The 21,299-nt window shown below is 39.5% G+C and overlaps 1 protein-coding gene across 2 annotated transcripts in view; it reads left to right on the top strand.

Moving 5' to 3' along the window:
• Positions 5,788-21,299, top strand: part of RFC1 (replication factor C subunit 1) — a 72,766-nt gene continuing 57,254 nt past the window's right edge. For both annotated transcript variants that reach the window (XM_013964589.2, XM_013964588.2), the window contains exons 1-2: positions 5,788-5,929; positions 19,371-19,499. In XM_013964589.2, the coding sequence (XP_013820043.2) occupies positions 5,927-5,929; positions 19,371-19,499 (132 nt within the window). In that variant the 5' untranslated portion in view covers positions 5,788-5,926. The remainder of the gene's footprint in view (positions 5,930-19,370; positions 19,500-21,299) is intronic.

The raw sequence follows: 21,299 nt of genomic DNA, 5'->3' as shown, positions 1-21,299 counted from the left end.
GTGAAAGCACGGAGTCTTAACTGGACCTCCAGGGAAGTCCTGCAGATGAATATTTTAGGGATTTAATTCATAATTTGAGATACATTTTATTTATATAATCAAATATGTATGCCAGAAGTAAAGTTATATGCTTTTTGTTAAATTTATTATTTTAAGTGCAACTTTCTGCTAACATAAGGGGAAGATATTGATTTATTAATGGAACAAACTTTTTTTTATTATTTGTAAGATATTATCAGGCAAGTTTATATAAATTTGGATTACTCAAGCATAATCACATTAAGAAGATATCATCCAAGAATTAAGATAAATGACCTAGTTACTACCTAATTTCCTAAGTTAGAATATGTCCACTTTAATGGTGACAGATTATGACTTAATGATTATGTTCATAAATGGATTATAAGGTCAACATCACCGTTCTGGATCTCTGCAGGCATCACAAACCTAGAAAAGGACAAGCTGCCTATCGGACGGCTTTCTACAAGGAAAATGTTCCAATAAATCCTAGCAAAGCAGGACGTGCTAATATTTATCCAGAGGGCAGAAAGTCACATTTGTTGTTGCACAGTGAAAACTCGATTGATTTCTGCTGACTTATAAATGTCTAAGTGAAAGACAATGTAACTATTGTGCTCTTGAAAAGCATTTCTGAGTGACTCTAAGGGTTATATCTTATTACATAGATGATTTAACTAAGACACAGGCATTAACACTAATTTAGATTGCCTTTGCAATTGTTTTTCACTTATGTATGGCAGTAGATAGTAAGATTATAAAGGTTAACCAAAATTCAAGTTATGCACTTCCTAACTAATACATAGCTTTTAAGTCATTTTCAAGAGGGCAATGGAGGTTTCCCAGGTGGTGGCAGTGGTAAAGAATCTTCCTGCCAATGGAGGAGGCATAGGAGGTGTGGACATAGAAGGCTCAAGAGACACAGGTTGGATCCCTGGGTCAGGAAGATCCCCTGGAGTAGGAGGTGGCAACCTGCTCCAGTATTCTTGCCTGGAAAATTCCATCAACAGTGGAGCCTGGCAGGCTCCAGTCCACGGAGTCACAAAGAGTCAGACATGACTGAGTATTCACATACATTATGGAAGGAGAGCCAATTTTTATTCTCATAATCCAAACTATTCACAGATTTAGAAATATATTAACAGAGATGTTACTGTCAATATTCTTACTTTTGAAGTAAAGAGTTCTCCATGGAATGTCAGCAATTCTTCTACAGGTGATATATCCCTAAATGGAAGAGAGAAAGAGAGCCCTACCTTTCACAAAATCTACTTTCTCTACAAAGTTTTCCTTGAAGCTTTTTCTTTTAAGAACTAAGACAAGGCCAGTCAGTATCAGATGATCACATCCAATACATAATATATCCCTTAAAATGGGTCTTCTCTGTGATATGTCACAAACCATTATTAAAAGCAAAGAATTTTTAAAAAATATTTTAGGCTTCTAGATAGATACCCCTAATTCTGGAAACTGCAGCATTGATTTAATTGCTATATTATCTGTTACTGGTGTTATTCTACCAGTTAATTATTAGTCTTATTTATTCATCAGCTAGTTTTAGAAACATTTATACTAAGAAGAGCTCAACTAAGGAAAGCATGACCAAGGAAAACATGAGGAAATAGCTTTGGTGAAAATACCTTCAAGAAAACATTAGCCAATCTGTGTTGGCTAATGTTTTACATCAGTGATAAATGACTTTTCTGGGCCTCTCTAGAAAAACTGTCTAAAAATCATTAGCCCTAGTTCGTTGTATTCTTTTTTGCGCACTCTCAGTTTCCTGGAGATGCATTATTCTAGTCTTTCAGTTAATAGTGAGAGATGGGAGTAGTTATGACCTATTGTCATTTTATTTTCATTGTTGAAGAAAGACCACATAGAGATGGAAGGTGCACACAGGCTGGCCTTTTGCTTGGAAAAAATTCAAACTATTATAGAATAGTGCCCTGTAAGCGTTAAAATCCAGATGCAGTTATCATGGAGAAGCAAACTTAACAGGGAACTCTGCTGCTCTCCTATAGACACATTTTTAAAAAATCACATTTGATCATCTTTTTAGCACTTTTCAGATTTCTCTACCATGCAAAACAAATGTGTATCATATTTTGCCACAAAACATTTAGCAATCTTTTATTTTTTCTTTTTTTGGTCATAAAATACAAAGGTGGCTCAGTTGGTAAAGAATACACCTGCCGTGCAGGAGATCCAGGCTCAAACCCTGGATGGGGAAGGAAATGGCAACCCAGTTCAGTATTCTTGCCTGGGAAATCCCATGGACAGAGGAGCCTGGTGGGTTATAGTCTGTGCAGTGGCAAAGAGCTGGACACGTCTTAGCAACTAAACCACCAACCAAGAATAATAGGATCATAGCACTCTTTAGGCTTCAAATCTTATGATTTCTTTATAGCACTTACCCATATCTAAAAGTACAGATTTTATTTTTGTCTACTTATTTTTATCATTTCCTCAAAAATAGACTTCAGAAAAGCTGGGACTGTCTGTCTTGTTTGCTATGGTTTCCCAGCATGTACATAAAATGTGCTGACACACAGTAGATGCTCAATAAATATTTGTTGAATGATGCATCAGTAAAAAAAGCACCGCAGTGGAGAAAATAAGCCTGAGTATTTTGTTCCTGCTTATTTTTTGGTTATCCTTTGGTTTCTTTAAAACATTGCTGTTCTGGTTATCTATTATTTTACAACAAACTACCCTAAACTTAGTACCCTAAAAGAACAATCATTTTATTATGCTCACATTACTGTTGGTCAGAGAATTTAAGCAAGACTTGACTAGGTGGTTTTTCTGCTCCACATAGTGTTGATGGGGTCATTTCGTGGAATTCCACCAGCAGCTGGTATGGTGTGTTGAAGATGGTTTCACTGATAAGCCTGTTACCTGGTGGAGACGGTTGTAAGCCTGGACTCAACTGGCCCTCCTCCTGCTTTACATGGTGGCTCAAAGCTCCAAGAGAGCAAGATGGGAGCTGCTGGTCCTCTAAAAGCTTTATTAGGAAGCTTTACTTGGAACCGTCATAGCATCATTTCCACTATATTCTTTGGTCAAATCTATCACAGGCCAGTCCATGTTTGGGGAGGAGCATTAAATATATATAGCCATTTCAAATCTGGTACATTTCTGAGATAGGATAGTTCCAAGTAAATGTTCCTAAAGAAAACAATCCAACAAATTCAGTTCAGTATCTTTCTAGTGGTTAGTCTTTTGATTTAAATCTTGCCTAAGTTCAAGGAGGGCTTCCCTGGTGGCTCATAACCCGGGTTCGATCCCGGGGTCGGGAAGATGCCCTGGAGAAGGCAATGGCAATCCACTCCGGCACTCTTGCCTGGAAAATCCCATGGACAGAGGAGCCTGATAGGCTACAGTCCATGGGGTTGCAAAGAGTCAGACATGACTGAGCAAAGTTCAAGGAAGGCTTCAAAATACTAAAATAGAAATGCAAAAGTTTAAACTTGTATAATGTAAAAGATATGTAAATGTTTTAACATACATCTTATTTGCTTGAGCCTCTCTGGTCGCTCGGCTGGTAAAGAATCTGCCTGCAATGCAAGAGACCTGGGTTTGATCCCCGGGAGAAGGGAACAGCTACCCACTCCAGTATTCTGGCTTGGAGAATTCCATGGACTGTATGTCCATGGAATCACAAAGAGTCAGACATGACTGAGCGGCTTTCACTTATTTGCTTATTTACAACACAATGAACACTATAAATTGGTTTAGGTTCTCTGAAGTTACACGCAAAATCTTTTGTGATGTGTCTGCCATGTACATTTTTCTGGGGAGTAGTTTTTTTATTGATTTCTCAACAGATTTGATTCCCTTCTTCCCCAATCAAGTATTTCCCTAAGCAAAACTGTGGAGTAGGTATGTTCATTTTTGGAACTATCTCTCTTGATATCACCTAGCTTTGTATAATAATAATAGCTGATTTAAAAAAAATTATTCACTTATCCAGGAAAAGTTTCATAATAACCCTACGAAGAACACAGAACTATTATCATTGTTTTACAGTTGAGGAAACTGAGGCATAACAACTTGCCCATGGTTACACAATTAGCATGTGGCAGGGCTAGGAATCCTGGCATATTGGCATCAGAGGGTCCAATGCACTGAGGCCCTGTTCATGAGAGTAGTTTACTCCTTTGTAAATTGTGGATGATAATAGTAGCCAGTGTCACTGTAGGTATAAGATGAGTTAAAGTGGGATAGTCCATAGCTGCTTGCTTGGCACATATTATGCTGTGCAGTTAATAAATAGGAGCTCTCTGGGCTTGCATGCTCAGCTGCTTAAGTCCTGTCTGACTCTTTGTGACCCTGTAGACTATAGCCCTCCAAGCTTTTCTGTCCATGAGGATTCCCAGGCAAGAATACTGGAGGGGCTTGCCATGCTCTCCTCCAGGGGGTCTTCCTGACCCAGGGATTGAACCCAAGTCTCTTATGTCTCCTGCATTGGCAGGCAGGTTCTTTACCACTAGCCCCACCTTGGCTCAGAGGTTAAAGCGTCTGCCCGCAATGCGGGAGACCCGGGTTCGATCCCTGGGTCGGGAAGATCCCCTGGAGAAGGAAATGGCAATCCACTCCAGTATTCTTGCCTGGAGAATCCCATGGACGGAGAAGCCTAGTAGGTTACAGTCCACGGGTCTCAAAGAGTCGGACACGACTGAGCAACTTCACCACCCACCTTAACCTCTGTTTCATTCCTGAAGGCTTTGCTATCTTTCATTGCAGAGATACTGGGTGTGATAAAATGCAAGGTGGAACAAGGGGTGGGTGAGGGTGGATAAGGATTTGAAAGTCTAGGGCCAAACCTGGAGATATTGCTCTTCCCATTAAACTACTTAAGGTCTCAAGTTTTCTCTTAAAATTGTATGCAAATGTCACATTCTATTCTAAAATGCCATTGCTTATCTATTAATATAAAACTTGTTTACTCCAAAGCTTTCGGGATCATCGTTTTTCTAGGGAGATGTACCTCATTTATGCCTTGGCTTCCAACACAGTTCTTTGACAGACTCAGCAGCAGCTGAGGTAGGTTTGGGAGTTTGGAGGCCTAGATTCCCAGTTAGGGCCCCTAGCTTGTTTGGGACCCACTTCAGTGTTCTTGCCTGGAGAATCCCAGGGACGGGGAAGCCTGGTGGGCTGCTGTCTACGGGGTCGCAGAGAGTCGGACATGACTGAAGCGACTTAGCAGCAGTAGCAGCTTGTTTGGGCGTTATATTATTCATTTATAAAATGGAGTGGGTGGTAATGACTATTTTATCAAAATCTTTTTTGTTCTGGAATTATACAGTATAAAATTGTCCTAAAAGTGTTTTCAAACTGTGGGTCTCCACTTAAAAGTAGGCGAACAAAACCAACTGGATTGGTCAAACATTTAAAAGATCAGGGGAAATACTGTTTGGTGAAATTTTAATTTCGGAATAGATGTTAAAATGTAATTTGTGAAACATACACCCAAAATGTTTGCCTTACTGCCGCTGGTAATAGAAACATTTTTTAAAAAATATAAACATTTTAAAGCTACTAAGAAGGGCAATGAAACCTCCAAACGTGCTCGCCCTCGGAGGACATCCATTTCGAGACCTCCCCAATTGAGGGCCTCTACCAAAAGTCGAAGGCGCAAAACAAGGCTCGGCCACGGTCCCGCCACTCCTTGAGACGCCAGCGTCCAGGCTGTCTCAAGGGCCGCACCTGGGCTCACGTAGCCCTCCCGCCTCCCGCCGGGACCCAAAGGAAGCTGCGCGCCTCCTGACGTCATCATCGGGCGCCGCTGCCTCGACCTCCTTCCACTTCGCGGGAGAAGTTGTTGGCGCGAATGGATCCCGAGTCCCGGTAACGGATCCCCCAGCCGGCCCGGCCTGCTTGCTCGCGCGTTCATCCGTGGGCTGCAATGGTGAGCACCTGGGAAAGGCTTTGCGGCTGGGGGGCTGGGGAGAGTTCGCAGGCAGGGCGTGGACCTGGCTCTCTTGGCATGGAAGGTCTGGGAGGACCGGGATGCGTGGCTCCGGAAGGGAACGAAGGCACGAAAGGGGCTACAAGCTGGGCGCCGGGCTCACAGCTTTCCTTCCACTGCGGGCTTCAGCTTTCGGCCGCAGCCAGCGCGCAGCGCTCTTGGTGCTGCGCGGCAGCTTCACGTTTTCCCACTGTTGGGGGAAGGGAGGAAGGAAAGGAGTAATGAGGTGATTTGGGGGGCTCAGGGGTAAAGTTGCTTTTCCTGTTAAGTGTTGCTTCCAACCTCGGTTTGAGTCCTGCCTAACGCGTGGATTTCAAGCTTTGAGTGTCAGAGAAGAAGAGTCGAACAAACTTCATTTCTGATGAACAAGTTTCAGGCCTTCAACTTTCGTCTTTAACAGCACCGCGAAATACTCTCATGAATGTTTCTCAGCCTTCAGTTTTCGTACTTTCCTCATTAGCAGCTCCGCGAAGTGCTCATCAGCCGTTTTGCGATCGAGGGCACGGGGAGGATGTTTTATTTTGCTCAGATGAGTTCATAGAAATTAAAGGGATAATACGGTTTACAGGAGAGAGGGCAAACCTGGGAGGAGCAGCTGTAGTGCATTTGACAGCTGTCATCACTTGTCACCTGATATTAAAAATAATCTTAAACAAACCCTCAGTGCCTAATTCTGCATAAACCATATAAAGAGTGAAATAATTATGCAGCCGTCAAAACAAAACATTCATGCTAGAATGGCAGTAGATACTAGTGTGTGTTTGAAATATTTTAATGTAAAGGACAGTTTATTGTGCTGCATTAAGCTGGAGTCTACTTAATAATCAGACATTTTTTTCAGTCATTTTATTTTCAGTCAGCATATTTGTCACAGTGTCCACATTCTGGGCTGTGTGTGTGTAATTTTATGCCAGATTGGGAAACCTTACAGCCCTTTGTGTTTCTTCTCAGAGAAGGATGAAATAATGATAACAGCATAATAGTCAGCTTGTAGCAAGTATTTTTTTTTTTTTTTTGGAAGGTAGCAAGTATCTTCAGGTGGATATGTGGGCTGTTTATATTACATGTCTTTTCTCATTTAAACCTCACAGCAGTCCAGTTTTAAAGATGGTAAAGGGGGCCTTTAGAGTTTAAAACACTTTGTGATGTAACTAATAAATGGTTGAACTAGAATTAAAACCTAGGTTTTTCTGACCACCACATTATGCAACCCCCCTAAAATGACTGTAATTAGTAACTACATTTTGGACTTAAGGCACTGCATAGTAATTGTGGAAAATTCTTAAGACTTGGAGTCTTGAAGGTAAGAGTGAGGCGATGTTTTGGTATTGCTCTGCCATTTAATGATGAAGTGGTTTTTGAACAAGTAAATAGCCTAATTTTAACCTTCTTAAATTATGTTTCCTTAACTGTAGAAAGGGAGAAATATAGCTGCCTTGAGTGATTGTCTTGAAGGTTAAACAAAATAATAAATGTAAAGCTTCTGTTCTGGTCCCTGGCTTGTGGTAGGAAACATACAACTACACGACTAATGATCTCTTTCTCAGGAAGGATTGTGTGGAACGTTAAAGAGTTTAAGGGGCATCAGAGATACCTTTGATGTTGTCAGTTATGGAGAACGATAGCTTATGTAGTCAACTTTTGATCATTCAGGTACTTTACATAATTGGTTCTTAGTACTCCTGTTCAGGGTGCAGATGAAAAATAAAGCCCTTCTCAAAAAGAGTGAGAGTCAAAGGGATCGGTTTTGCTGTTTGTAAAGGGAAAAGATTCTATAAAGAACATAGCAAGTTTGGATTTTATTGGTGTTTAGTTCTCTCTTTAGTACAAAAAAGAGCAGATCCTAGACCAAAATTCTGTTCAACCTATGTTTATTAGACACCTGCACATAAGTTACATGGTATAGTAGTTTGTGACTTTTGTTTGGCTCTCAGCTGTCCCTTTGATAATGTGGTGAATGGTATGCAAGTTTGCTGCTCACAGAAATATGTAAGGACATACATACGCCACTTAAAGGGATTCACATATCTTCTGAGGCCCTTCGATAGATGTAAGGTTAGCAACTCTTGCCCTGGGAGCTGCATCTTTTTCTTAAATCTTTTCCAATTAAAAGTTATCAAAGGTGTAAAATATTGTGTATCTATAAAATGGAATACTGTGCAACTATCAAAAAGAGAAATCTTTGTGCCCTGATACGGAACAGTTGCCAAAATAATTAAGTGAAGAAAGATACAGACAGTATGTAAAATATGCTGCCAGTTTATTGTAGAAAAGGAGAGAAAAGAATATATACATATTTGCTTGAAGATGGGAAGGCTACACAAGGCACTGATAACATCTGTTGCCTTCAAAGATTGGGAAATGTGTGTCTGAGAGGCAGGGTAGGAGGGAGACATTTTACCCTTTTGAATTTTTGAACCATGTGAATAGAATGTCTATTAAAGGAATTGAAAATAAATAGGATAAAAAGTAGCCATGTAAGTGATTTGGATTGCTGCTGCTGCTAAGTCGCTTCAGTCGTGTCCGACTCTGTGCGACCCCATAGACGGCAGCCCACCAGGCTCCTCTGCCTATGGGATTTTCCAGGCAAGAGTACTGGAGTGGGGTGCCATTGCCTTCTCCTCGATTGCTATGAGGACTTAATTATTTGCTTAAAACATTAATGAAACTTGAGAGATGCCATTTAAAAAAACGTGCCCTGGTGGCTCAGAGGTTAAAGCGTCTGCCTGCAATGCGGGAAACCTGGGTTCGATCCCTCGGTCGGGAAGATCCCCTGGAGAAGGAAATGGCAACCCACCACTGCAGTATTCTTGCCTGGAGAATCCCATGGACGTAGGAGCCTGGAGGGCTACAGTCCATGGGGTCGCAGAGTCCACACGACTTCACTTTCACTTTCAACATATTTAATTCATTGACTGCCATAGTTATTTATTGAAAATATGCAGAAGTTTGAATTAAACAGGCATGAGACTTGAGGGATGAGAGAGAGGTCAGAATGCATCTAAGCTGCTGCTTTGCCACATTCTAGGGGAGACCTTTCACACTGAAGTTTACTGCATGAATGCTTCCCTGGAGCAATGTTGTCACCCTTTTGTATTAATAATATAACTTTTGCCGTTTGTACTAGTACTTGACCTATAAGACTCTTATTTCCTTTCCAGGCTCATCGATCTGTTCTTTGAGTGTGTTAAGCTAGTTCTGTCTCAGCTTTTATTTTTGTTATTTTCTCTCCTTGGGATACTCTTTCTCCTCTTGGAATACTCTGCCTTTTTCTCACTCATTCAAGTGTCAGTCATCACTTCCTCAGAGCTTTCTGCGTCATATCTAAGAAACCCATTACCTAATCCAGGGTCATGCTTCTATTGTCTTCTGACAGTTTTATAGTTTTAGCTCTTAACATTTAGGACTTTGATCCATTTTGAGTTAATTTTTGTATATGGTGTGAAGTAGGGGGCCCAATTTTTTTTTTTTTTTTTGCATGCGGGTCTCCAGTTGTTTCTGCACCACTTGCAAAGTATTCTTTTCCCACTGAATTGCCTTGGCTCCCTTGTCAAAAATCAGTTTACCATAAGTGTGAAGGTTTCTTTCTGGACACTGAATTCTATTCCATCGATCTGTGTGTCTTCCCTAAAGCCAGTAATGCACTTATTTTATTACTGTAGCTTTGTGGTATATTTTTACATTGGGAGGTGTAAGTCCTTCAACTTAGACCTTTTTCAAGATTGTTTTGCCTGTTCTGGATCCCTTGAATTTCTAAAATATGAATTTTAGAATCAGCAAAGAAGCCAGCTAGGATTTTGTTAGGGATTGTATTGAATCTGTAAATCAATTTGGAAAGTATTGCCATCCTAACAACATAATGTCTTCTGATCCATGATATGGGCTATCTTTTCATTTGTTTGTGTCTTCTTTAATTTCTAAATAATATTTTATAGTTTTCAGAGTATGGATTTAACACTTTTGTTAAATTTATTTGTAAGTATTTGGTTCTTATTGATGATGCTATTTTGTTCTTATTAATGATGTTATAGATGGAATTGTTAATTTCATTTCTGGTTTGTTCTTTTGAAAAGTATAGAAATACAGTTGGTTTTAGTATATTGATCTTGTATCATGCAACCTTGTAGAACTCATTTAAGTTAGTTCTAACAGTTTTTCATTTTAGTAAATTCCTTAGGATTTTCTTTATTTAAGATCATTTCAGCTGCAAATAAAAATAATCTTGCTTCTTTCTGCCCAATCTTGTATGCCTTTTATAATTTAGCTTTGCCTAATGGCTTTGTTTTTTTTTAAAACCAGAGTGTTGAATAAGAGTGGTGAGAATGGATCTCTCTCCTGAACTTAGGGAATTACATTCCAACAGCTTACCTGTCGTTTTTAAAGTATAAGCTTTTAATATAATTTAAAATTATTAAATTTCATTTGTCTATTCTGTGCTGCTGTTAATATACACTTTTAGTCAGATATATCATTTTGCATTTAACTTTTTCAGGATTAAAGATTTTTGCATTTGGATAGATTTTGTGAAGTGTGTTGGTGATAATCAGTTTCTGCTTGTGGATTTGGTGGATAAATTAAACATAGTAATCAAAATATTTGTATTTCTTTACTTTCAAATTCATGGGAAATAGATGGGGAAACAGTGGAAACAGTGTCAGACTTTATTTTTTTGGGCTCCAAAATCACTGTGGATGGTGACTGCAGCCATGAAATTAAAAGACGCTTACTCCTTGGAAGAAAAGTTATGACCAACCTAGATAGCATATTCAAAAGCAGAGACATTACTTTTCCAATAAAGGTCTGTCTAGTCAAAGGTATAGTTTTTCCAGTGGTCATGTATGGATGTGAGAGTTGGACTGTGAAGAAGGCTAAGCACCGAAGAATTGATGCTTTTGCACTGTGGTGTTGGAGAAGACTCTTGAGAGTCCCTTGGACTGCAAGGAGATCCAACCAGTCCATTCTGAAGGAAATCAGCCCTGGGATTTCCTTGGAGGGAATGATACTGAAGCTGAAACTCCAGTACTTTGGTCACCTCATGCGAAGACTTGACTCATTGGAAAAGACTCTGACGGTGGGAAGGATTGGGGGCAGGAGGAGAAGGGGATGACAGAGGATGAGATGGCTGGATGGCATCACGGACTCGATGGACGTGAGTCTGAGTGAACTCTGGGAGTTGGTGATGGACAGGGAGGCCTGGCGTGCTGCGACTCATGGTGTCGCAGTGAGTCGAACACGACTGAGCGACTGAACTGACTGATTTTCAAATTAGAGAAGTAAAGCCAACCCCACAGAGCACTGCAGTGCTTATTTTGCATAAAATCCTGTACTCTTCAAAGTGAGTGAACACAGTGGTATGATATGGTTTCTCTTTGCATTTTTGGTAGGCAGATATAGCTTGTTTGCTCGTTGAGCCCATGTACAGTGGAAAAGTTACTAGCTGTTTGGTTATACTTCAAAGTAAATATGTATCAGCTTTTGTACTTTGATCTTTTAAAGTTAAAAGGTCATTATGATAGCTTCCTTTGTGCAGGTTTAGGAGTATTTATTGCAAAGGTTTTTTTTCCCCCACCTCTAACTCTACTAATAGATTTGTAATTAGCAGATTTGGAAACTTCTAAAAAATTAATAATTTTTTTTTTGAGTACTGGTCTGGTACTTTGTCTTGACTTATGTCAGTTCAGGTCAGTTGCTCAGTCGTGTCTGATTCTTTGTGATGCCATGAACCGCACCATGCCAGGCCTCCCTGTCCATCACCAACTCCCGGAGTCCACCCAAACCCATGTCCATTGAGTCGATGATGCCGTCCAACCATCTTATCCTCTGTCGTCCCCTTCTCCTCCTGCCCTCAATCTTTCCTAGCATCAGGGTCTTTTCCAGTGAGTCAGCTCTTTGCATCAGGTGGCCAAAGTATTGGAGTTTCAGCTTCAACATCACTCCTTCCAATGAACACCCAGGACTGAATTCCTTTAGGATGGACTGGTTGGATCTCCTTGCAGTCCAAGGGACTCTCAAGAGTCTTCTCCAACACCACAGTTCAAAAGCATCAATTCTTCGGTGCTCAGCTTTCTTCACAGTCCAGCTTTCACATCCATACATGACCACTGGAAAAACCATAGCCTTGACTAGATGGACCTTTGTTGACAAAGTAATGTCTTTGCTTTTAATATGCTATCTAGATTGGTCATAACTTTCCTTCCAGTGTAAATGTATATTAAAATTGCATTTGGGCTGCCTGATAGGTGATGCTTTTCTTTAATAGTGTTGTAGAATTGTTAGTTACACCTTAGGGTAGGAAGTGCAACAGATCTTTCGCTTTTGCTTACATTTATGTGACTCAGCTGGTAAAAGATCTGCCTGCATTGTGGGCGACCTGGGTTCCATCCCTGAATTGGGAAGATCCCCTGGAGAAGGGAAAGGCTACCCACTCCAGTATTCTGGCCTGGAGAATTCCAAGGGGTCACAAAGAGTCAGACACGACTGAACAACTTTCACTTCACTTCAAGAACGTCTTATATTTCAAAACTTTTACTAGAAAATGTCTTGTTGGCATTTTCAGTTTTTTCATCTATGAATTAAAGAATGTTATAGACTTTGTTATGTGGATTAAATTCATTTTTTAAAGTGTTTAAATCATTGTCTAGCACAGAGTAAGTCCTATTTAAGGGTTTGTTAAAAAAGTAAATAGGGACTTTCTTGGCGGTCCAGTGGTTCAGAACCTGCCTTCCAATGCAGGGGACGCAGGTTCGACTGCTGGTCCTCGAACTGGGATCCCGCATGTTGCAACTAAGCTCTGGTGCTGCAGCTGCTGAGCCCACACGTTCTGGAGCCCACAAGCCACAACTTGAGGGCCTGTATGCTGCAAAGAAGAGCCCATGATGGAAGATCCCCCCTGCAGCATCAGAGATCCTGTGTGCCCCAATTAAGACCCAACACAGCCAAGTAGATAAATAAATATTTTTTTATTAAGTAAATGAAGCCCTAAATCAGGGCATTGGCAATAGAAACAGAAGAAGGAAGACAGCAGTAGTCAGGAGATTCTTAGATAGGTTGGTGAGGTGGAGGGTCAGAAGGAGGAAAAACAGTGCCCATTTTTCTGTTTTGAGTGAATGCTTATGCTGTGCATTGAGGTGGGAAAGAGAGAAACAAGTACCCCCAAAATATGAGCTTGGTTTTGGATGTTATGAGCTGGAGGCATCTTTGGGGCATTTGGATAGAGGTGAGATCCAACCAGTCCATTCTGAAGATCAGCCCTGGAATTTCTTTGGAAGGAATGATGCTAAAGCTGAAACTCCAGTACTTTGGCCACCTCATGGGAAGAGTTAACTCATTGGAAAAGACTGATGCTGGGAGGGATTGAGGGCAGGAGGAGAAGGGGACGACAGAGGATGAGATGCCTGGATGGCATCACTGACTCGATGGATGTGAGTCTGAGTGAACTCCGGGAGTTGGTGATGGACAGGGAGGCCTGGTGTGCTGCAATTCACAGGGTCACAAAGAGTTGGACACGACTGAGCAACTGAACTGAACTGAAGATGACAGACTGTTTGGCTACATGGATATGGAGCTCAGAGGTCTGGAGTAGAGACAAGATTTAGGAGGCTCAGGTGGCTCAGTGGTAAAGAATCCACCTGCTAAGCAGGAGACGTGGGTTCAATCCCTGAGTCAGGAAGATCTCCTGGAGAAGAAAATGACAACCCACTCCAGTGTTCTTGCCTGGAAAGTTCCATGGACTGAGGAGCCTGGCGGGCTTTAGTCCGTGAGGCCTCCAAGAGTGGGTCACGACTGAGCGACTAAACAGCAGCAGCAGCAGCAGCAGCAGCAGCAGTAGTGTGCTTCTAAGCGGTACCTGATTTTGAGATGGATGTAAGTTAGCTTATGCAGTGTGAGTATGTGAATCAGAAGTTTTTAACTGAAGGTCCATGGAGAGCCATTAATAGGCTTTAGAGAAAAGCTGTGAAGAAGAGTATTACACTAAAAGTGAAAGTATTTTGTTTTTTGTAGCCACAATACTGTAATATGACAAGAGTACCATATGATAGAAGAGTCAACTTGAATAATTTTCCTGGGAAATAATACACGATAATGTTAATTTAATACCTGCTTAAAATTCCTTAAAACAAAGAGCAGTAGATAAAATCATGCCCACAAATTAATCTCAAAGTTTATTTTAATAAGCAATCTTTAAAAAAAAAATCTACCATCAGTTTCATTTTACACAGTTAAGAACCTCTCTTTCTGAGCCCAGTTGTGAAGGTCAGTGACTTTAGAAATAACCACTCATGTGTTTAGCCATTATTAATTAAGCATCTGCTTATCTGAGGTGCTGGCTCTGTACTTGAGATACAGAGGTGAGTAGGATAGACAAGCCTCCTGTATGGAATTTATAGCAATGTGTTCAAACTCAGATTTCTATGACTATCAAAAGTATCTCCTACTAATCATTTTGGGACCCATTTCAGGTCTTACTCCTGTCCTTGAGGCTGTCTGTATTAGGTGCTCCTGGTGCTTTTACAGTTTTGTGATTAGCTCTGTCTTAGCACTGTTTTGTATTTAATTCTTCATATACTAATTTGTCTCCCAGGTAACTTTATGAGGTCTTTTTCCTGTTTGTGTCCTAAGTCCCTGGCATGGTGCCTATCTGTAATCACATAAGGATCAAATGTATCAGAAATAATAAGGGAAAGGCCATATTGCTAGTGATGGAGTGTGGCTGCTTTTGCTTAGATCCTGAGAGTTATCAGGATCTATCAGGGCTTCCTTGATAGCTCAGTTGGTAAAGAATCTGCCTGCAATGCAGGAGACTCCAGTTTGATTCCTGGGTTGGGAAGATCCGCTGGAGAAGGGATGGGCTACCCACTCCAGTATCCTTGGGCTTCCCTTGTGGCTCAGCTGGTAAAGAATCACCTGCAGTACGGGAGATCTGGGTTCAGTCCCTGGGTTGGGAAGATCCCCTGGAGAAGGGAAAGGCTACCCACTCCAGTATTCTGGCCTGGAGAATTCCATGGACTGTATAGTCCATGGGGTCGCAAAGAGTTGGACATGACTGAGTGACTTTCGCTTAGAATTATGGTAAAACTATGAGGGGGCAGTCGTGGTCAAGTAGAGAGAGAACTATGAAAGGAATTTGGAGTCAGAGGACCAGGTCACAATCTGGTGTGCCATCTCTAATCCCCACAAGAATCTTGTGAGGCAAGTGGCATTACGAGGAAACAGAGGGCCAGAAAAGGTAAGTAATTCATCCCAAGTGCCCGGTGCATGTGTGCTAAGTTGCTTCAGTTGTGTCTGACTCTTTGTAGCCCACCAGACTCCTCTGTCCTTGGGACTCTCCAGGCAAGAATACCGGAGTGGGTTGCCATGCCTTCCTTCAGGGGATCTTCCTGACCCAGGATCGAACCCATGTCTCTTACATCTCCTGCATTGGCAGGCAGGTTCTTTACCACTGGTGCCACCTGGGAAGACCCCAAGTGTCTAGTGAAAGTGAAAGTCACTCAGTCGTGCGACCCCATGGACTATACAGTCCATGGAATTCTCCAGGCCAGAATACTGGAGTGGGTAGCCTTTCCCTTCTTCAGGGGATCTTCCCAACCCAGGATTGAACCCAGGTCTCCTGCATTGTGGCCAGATTCTTTTACCAGCTGAGCCACAAGGGACACCCAAGAATACTGGAGTGGGTAGCCTATCCCTTCTCCACTGGATCTTCCCCACCCAGGAATCGAACTGGGGTCTCCTCCATTACAGGCGAATTCTTTACCAACTGAGCTACCCGGGAAGCCCAAGTGTCTAATAGTAAGTGGCAAAACTGACTAAAAGCTTATGTTTGTCAGACTTAATTCTACTTATTTTTCTATAAAATGAAGATAAATCGTTCTGTTTGCCTTTATACCTCATAGAATCGTCAAAAGAGATAAATCTGTGTCCAGTAGCTGTAAATAGAAGTGTGAAAAACTTGTTGCTATTAGCTGTCTGTGCTAAAATCTGTTTTAATGTTTATGTGATTTTTGCCTAAATCTTTTGCTTTATTTGAACTGTCATGTTCAATTAATAACTATTTAAAAAGAAAATAAGAGTTAATTACCACTCTTTTGGTTTCCCCAAATAAAACCGTTTCTTTTACCATTTCTTTTAGAAGTGAAATCCTGGGACAAAGGGTATGCACATTTAAAATTTTGATAAGTGTTGTTGGATTGTCTTGGAAAGGTTATACCAATTTTTACTGTTATTAGCAGTATAGTGTGTGAGAATCTGTTTCCCCACACCTTTGACATACCTGGGCATTACGAATCTTTTAACACTTAGAAAAATAATCAAGTTCTAATTTATCTATTATTTGTCAGGTTGAGCATCTTTTATTATTCGGTTATTTGCATTTCTTCTATAATTTATCTACTGGTAACTTTTATCCATTTTTTTCTACTGGATTACCTTTTATTGATTTGTAGGAGCCCTCATATATAATGTGTGGTAGATATTTTCACGTTAGTTATTTTTTAACTTTATGATATCTTTTATTTTTATGTAGTCAAATTTTTCTTTCTTAATGGGTAGTTTCTAGTCTTGATGTTCTGCTTGGAAGGACTTCCCTTTGCTAAGATTATAAAAATAAATTTAAAAGTGTGTTCCTTTTTCTACTCATATACTGAGCAAGAATTGTTCTGTGCAGGTAAGAGTGATGTTTAGATCCATTATTTGGGAATTTGATTAGTCACTAGTGTTATTCTTTATTTCATGAAATCTTTAAAGACCTGGAATACCAGATAGGGACTGTTGATAAAGAATAAGGTAAAGTCATGGTATAAATTAAAGTCAAATTGGTGACCTTTTTATCTTAGATGTTTATACACCAGATGGCTGCTCACTTTGGAGGTAACTCCTAAAAAAAGTGTGAGTAGAATGACTTTCACTCCAATGAAAATTCTTTTTCAAAAGTTTAGATTTTTAGTAGATATTGAGTTAGGATCAGGATGCTGTAATTTAATTGTTCTGCTGCCGTCAGAGTGTAACGGCATGAGGAGTGGGAAAGTAGGGGAGAATACAGGGAAAGGAAAGGGGTTGTGAATAGGAAGAATTACTTAGGAAGAAAAGGTTGCAAAAATGCTTAGGATTGGCAGGGTGGTACAGACAGAAGTCAGAGAGCTCAACGTTACCAATAGTTCCATTTCCTGAATTATGTTTTGTTTTCTTTCTCTTTGTGGTTTTAAGTATTTGTGTTTCCATCACAGATGGAAAACCACCACTGACTTTAAGCTGATTGTTAATGTTCAGTATTGAACTGTGGTGCATGTGTGCTCTGTGTGTGTATTTGAAAAATCACACTATTTGAAGACTCACTTGGTAATTTCAAAAGTGAAACTCCAATGTGAAACTCTCATTTCCTCCAGAGGCAATAAAGTAAGTAGTTGTCCCCCTCAAATTCAATTCTTTGCAAATTATACGGAAGACTGTGGCTTTCTGGCTTTCTTTATTATCTAGTTTTTCTTTAGCAACTGACACAAATGTCTCAGTTTCATAGCTAAGGTACCATTTTGCAAACAATATATCTTAGATTTTATTAGGATGGATTTGTGACTTTTTTATATTAGGAAATTTACAGAAGAGGGTATAAAACCAGGGAAGTCTGTAACCTTTCAAGAATATTTAACATGTCTGTGTACCTCGTTTATCTGTTTTCTTTATTGGCTTAACCACAAAGCTGTGTGTTTCTGTGTTTGCAGAACACACTTATTTGGGATTTTTGACATTTTAAGAGTGTGACAGTTACCGCTAGGATCGAGGAAAAACATTGTTACCTTGTTACACTTGACAAAGTACTTTTAACAGGTATTTTCCTCATTACAGTAAAGAGAGAGAACTTGGAACAGGCAAAAAAAAAATTGAAGACTCAGGATTATAAGCATTGAGGATAGGAATAGGGAAAATAGTTCAACTCCCTCTTTGAACCCAGTTCTTTGAAATTCAGATCCTAAAATCTCATATTCTGTGTTCCTTATACCCTTCCTTTCCTGTGAGTAGAGAACTGTAGGTGGAGATGTTTCAGTGATATGGAGGGTTAATAGTGCATAAATGAGGGAGAAGGGAAGTTTTTTACTGAGTCAGATTTGTGATAGATACATAATTAATCCTCATAAAGTGTAGGGAGTATTCGACTCACTTTACTGATGAGAAAACAGATTAAAAGTCAAGGTCATACCTTGGTCCACTGGAAAGTGCTAGAGCAGAGATTCATACCAGGGATTTCTTACTCTAAGGTCTATTGCCTTTTCTCTACACCACAGTGTATTCAGAGCTTAAATCTAAAAGTCCGTCCTAAAGAACATCAGTCCTAAATATCCATCGAAAGGAGTGATGTTGAAACTGAACCTCCAATACTTTGGCCACCTGATGCGAAGAACTGACTCATTTGAAAAGACCCTGATTCTGGGAAAGATTGAAGGCAGGAGGAGAAGAGGACGACAGAGGATGAGATGGTTGGATGGCATCACCGACTCAATGGACATGAGTTTAAGTAAACTCCTGGAGTTGGTGATGGACAGGGAGGCCTGGTGTGCTGTAGTCCATGGGGTTGCAAAGAGTCAAAGAGGCGGACACGACTGAGAGACTGAATTGAACTGAAAATCTAAAAGCGTAGGAAGAATATGTATCATAAGAAAGATGAGTGATATTAATTATGTTACATTGCAAATGTTTTAGTATGATTAATTTGACAGAGTAATTGAAGGAAGTATAATCAAAATTTTTCCTTTGGAATTTGGAAAAATCATGTAAAGGGAAATAATTTAAAAGTTCTTAGTTATTAAGGTCTTAAATGATCAGGGTTGTAAGAGTTGTTCTTCTCTCAAACTGGAGTATAAATTCCATAGGCAAGGATTATGTTCTTCAACTCTTTGTCTTTTCCCCTAGTGTGTCTACGATGATGGGGTATGTGCAGGCATAATCAATAAATGCTTGTTACTTGCCTCTTAACTGTGCTGTTTTTAGCAAAAATTTCCTTTATTTTTGCCCTGTTTTTGGCCAGATTCTGAGGATTAAAATGACTTTTCATTAGGCACATTATTATTATTTTTGAATCTTTTTGCCTGTGCTGCTCAGCTTGTAGGATCTTAGTTCTCCAACCAGGGATTGAACCCGGGGCCTTAGCAGTAAAAGCTCGGAGTGCTTACCACTGGGCCACCAGGGAATTCCTTAGACTCATTTTTTTGACTCAGGTAATTTTATCAGTTAATTTTTGCATCTAAAAAGGATGCTGCTGCACACTTGGAACTATATCATTGTGAAGACATGATTGAGAGTGCACCAGTGTTATGTAGAGTTGTTCCTTTTTACAACTGAAATTAGAATTTTGTGCAGTTAATGTTTGTTTATGAATCTCCTTTTTTGCTTCTAGGATATTCGAAAATTCTTTGGGGTTATACCAAGTGGAAAGAAACTTGTAAGTGAAACAGTAAAGAAGAATGAGAAAACAAAGTCTGCTGAAGAAAGTTTAAAAGCAAAGAAAGGAATAAAGGAAATCAAGGTCAGTTTTCCAGATGCAATGTTGAATTGTATAAAATAAACTCAGTTCTGAGATTTGATATATTGAGAGCCTTATGTAAATATAAATTTCGACGTATTTAGCAGATAATAAGGTCTTACTTATTTCTAGTTTATATATCTTACTGTGTCTATAGTTTGGTATTTTCGTTAACTGTTTTAACGAAAACGTAACCAAAGTTTGCTCATAAAGACATAAGCTCCAGTATTGGGCTTCTCGTGAAGCAAGGCTTTGGAGGAAAGCTTTATTCTTTTTCCTATCCTCCTTGGGCTTCAGAGAATTTAAGATATAATATCACTATGATAAGCAGGCAGTGGTGCCAGTAGTGTATTTGAGTTAATGTTGTTCCTCTGTGTGTAAAATGTGAGAATTTTGCAGCTCTACAGGTAGGTTTACTACTACCCCACCCTTTATGCCATAATTGGCATATGAATTATATCTATATATGTTAATACTCCACATTCAATATAATAATTATTGCTCTAAACCGTTATTTTAAAGGAATTAACAAAGGAAAATTGCTTTGTGACTACATATGGTGATGGATGTTAACTAGGCTTACGGTCATTTTATAGTATATGTAAATATTGAATCATCATGCTGTACACCTGAAGCTAAGATAATGTTACATGTCAATTACATCTCAGTAAAAACTTCCTTTGTAAATAAGGTAAAAATAATTTTAAACAATATTTTAAAAACATGTAAGAGTAAAATTACCAATGCATGTAATTAAACTGTCATTAAAATACCAATAAATTATAATTTAAACACATAAATTAACTTTTTTTATTTCCTAGGTGAGACTAAAATAAAAATCTGTCTTCTGCTGTCAAAAAAAAAAAAAAAAACAGGAAGATTGATCTTTTGTACTTAACCATATATTGGCCACTTCTGGTGTTTTCCTTTCTTATCAAAGATCTGAATTTCCATCTACTATAATTTTCTTTAATTAATATATTTATTTATTTAATTATATAAATGCACCCAGTCTTAGTTGCAGCACACAGGATCCTTTCGATCTTTGTTGGCAGCATGCAGAATCTTTAGTTGCGGCATGCAAATTCTTAGTTACTGCACGTAAAATCTAGTTCTCTGAGCAAGGATTAAACCCAGACCCCCTGCATTGGGAGCGTGGAGTCTTAGCCACTGGACCACCAGGGAAGTCCCTTATACCATTTTCTGTAAATCTGAAGAATTTTCTTAAGCATTTCTTGTAGAATAGGCCTATTGGCAGTGAATTCTGTAAGTTTTTGTTTATCTAAAAATGTCTTTATTCTGTCTCCATTCTCGATGTTTTTGCTGGATATAGAGTTTTGGACTGATAGTTTTTGTTTCAGCACTGTAAAGGTGTTCCATTCCTTTTTTTTGGTCTCCATTTTTTTCTGGTGAGATGGTAGCAGTCATTTATATTGTTTTCTCTTGTATGTGTGTATTATTTTCTCATGCTGCTTTAAAAGACTTTATCTTTGAGTTTCAGCCTTGCCCATGGTGTACTTGGATATAGTTTTCTTTTTTTTAAATACTGTTTAGGGTTTCTGAGCTTCTGAGTCTGTGAATTTATATATTTTTTTGAATTTGGTAATATTTTACCATTATTTCTTCAAATATATTTCTGCTTTACTCTCTCCTCTTCTTATAGGAGAAGAGTCCTTATATATATATATATATATATACACACACACACATACACGCATATGCCCACACACACATATATGTATATATATTAGAATTATGGAATTGCACTACAGATAATTGAGGCTTGTTGTTTAGTCCCTCAGT

The sequence above is a fragment of the Capra hircus genome, chromosome 6 (genome assembly GCF_001704415.2).
Source record: "Capra hircus breed San Clemente chromosome 6, ASM170441v1, whole genome shotgun sequence".
Taxonomy (NCBI): Eukaryota; Metazoa; Chordata; class Mammalia; order Artiodactyla; family Bovidae; genus Capra; species Capra hircus.
The sequence above is the reverse complement of the archived record's forward strand: the minus strand, read 5'-3'. Positions and strand labels throughout refer to the sequence as shown.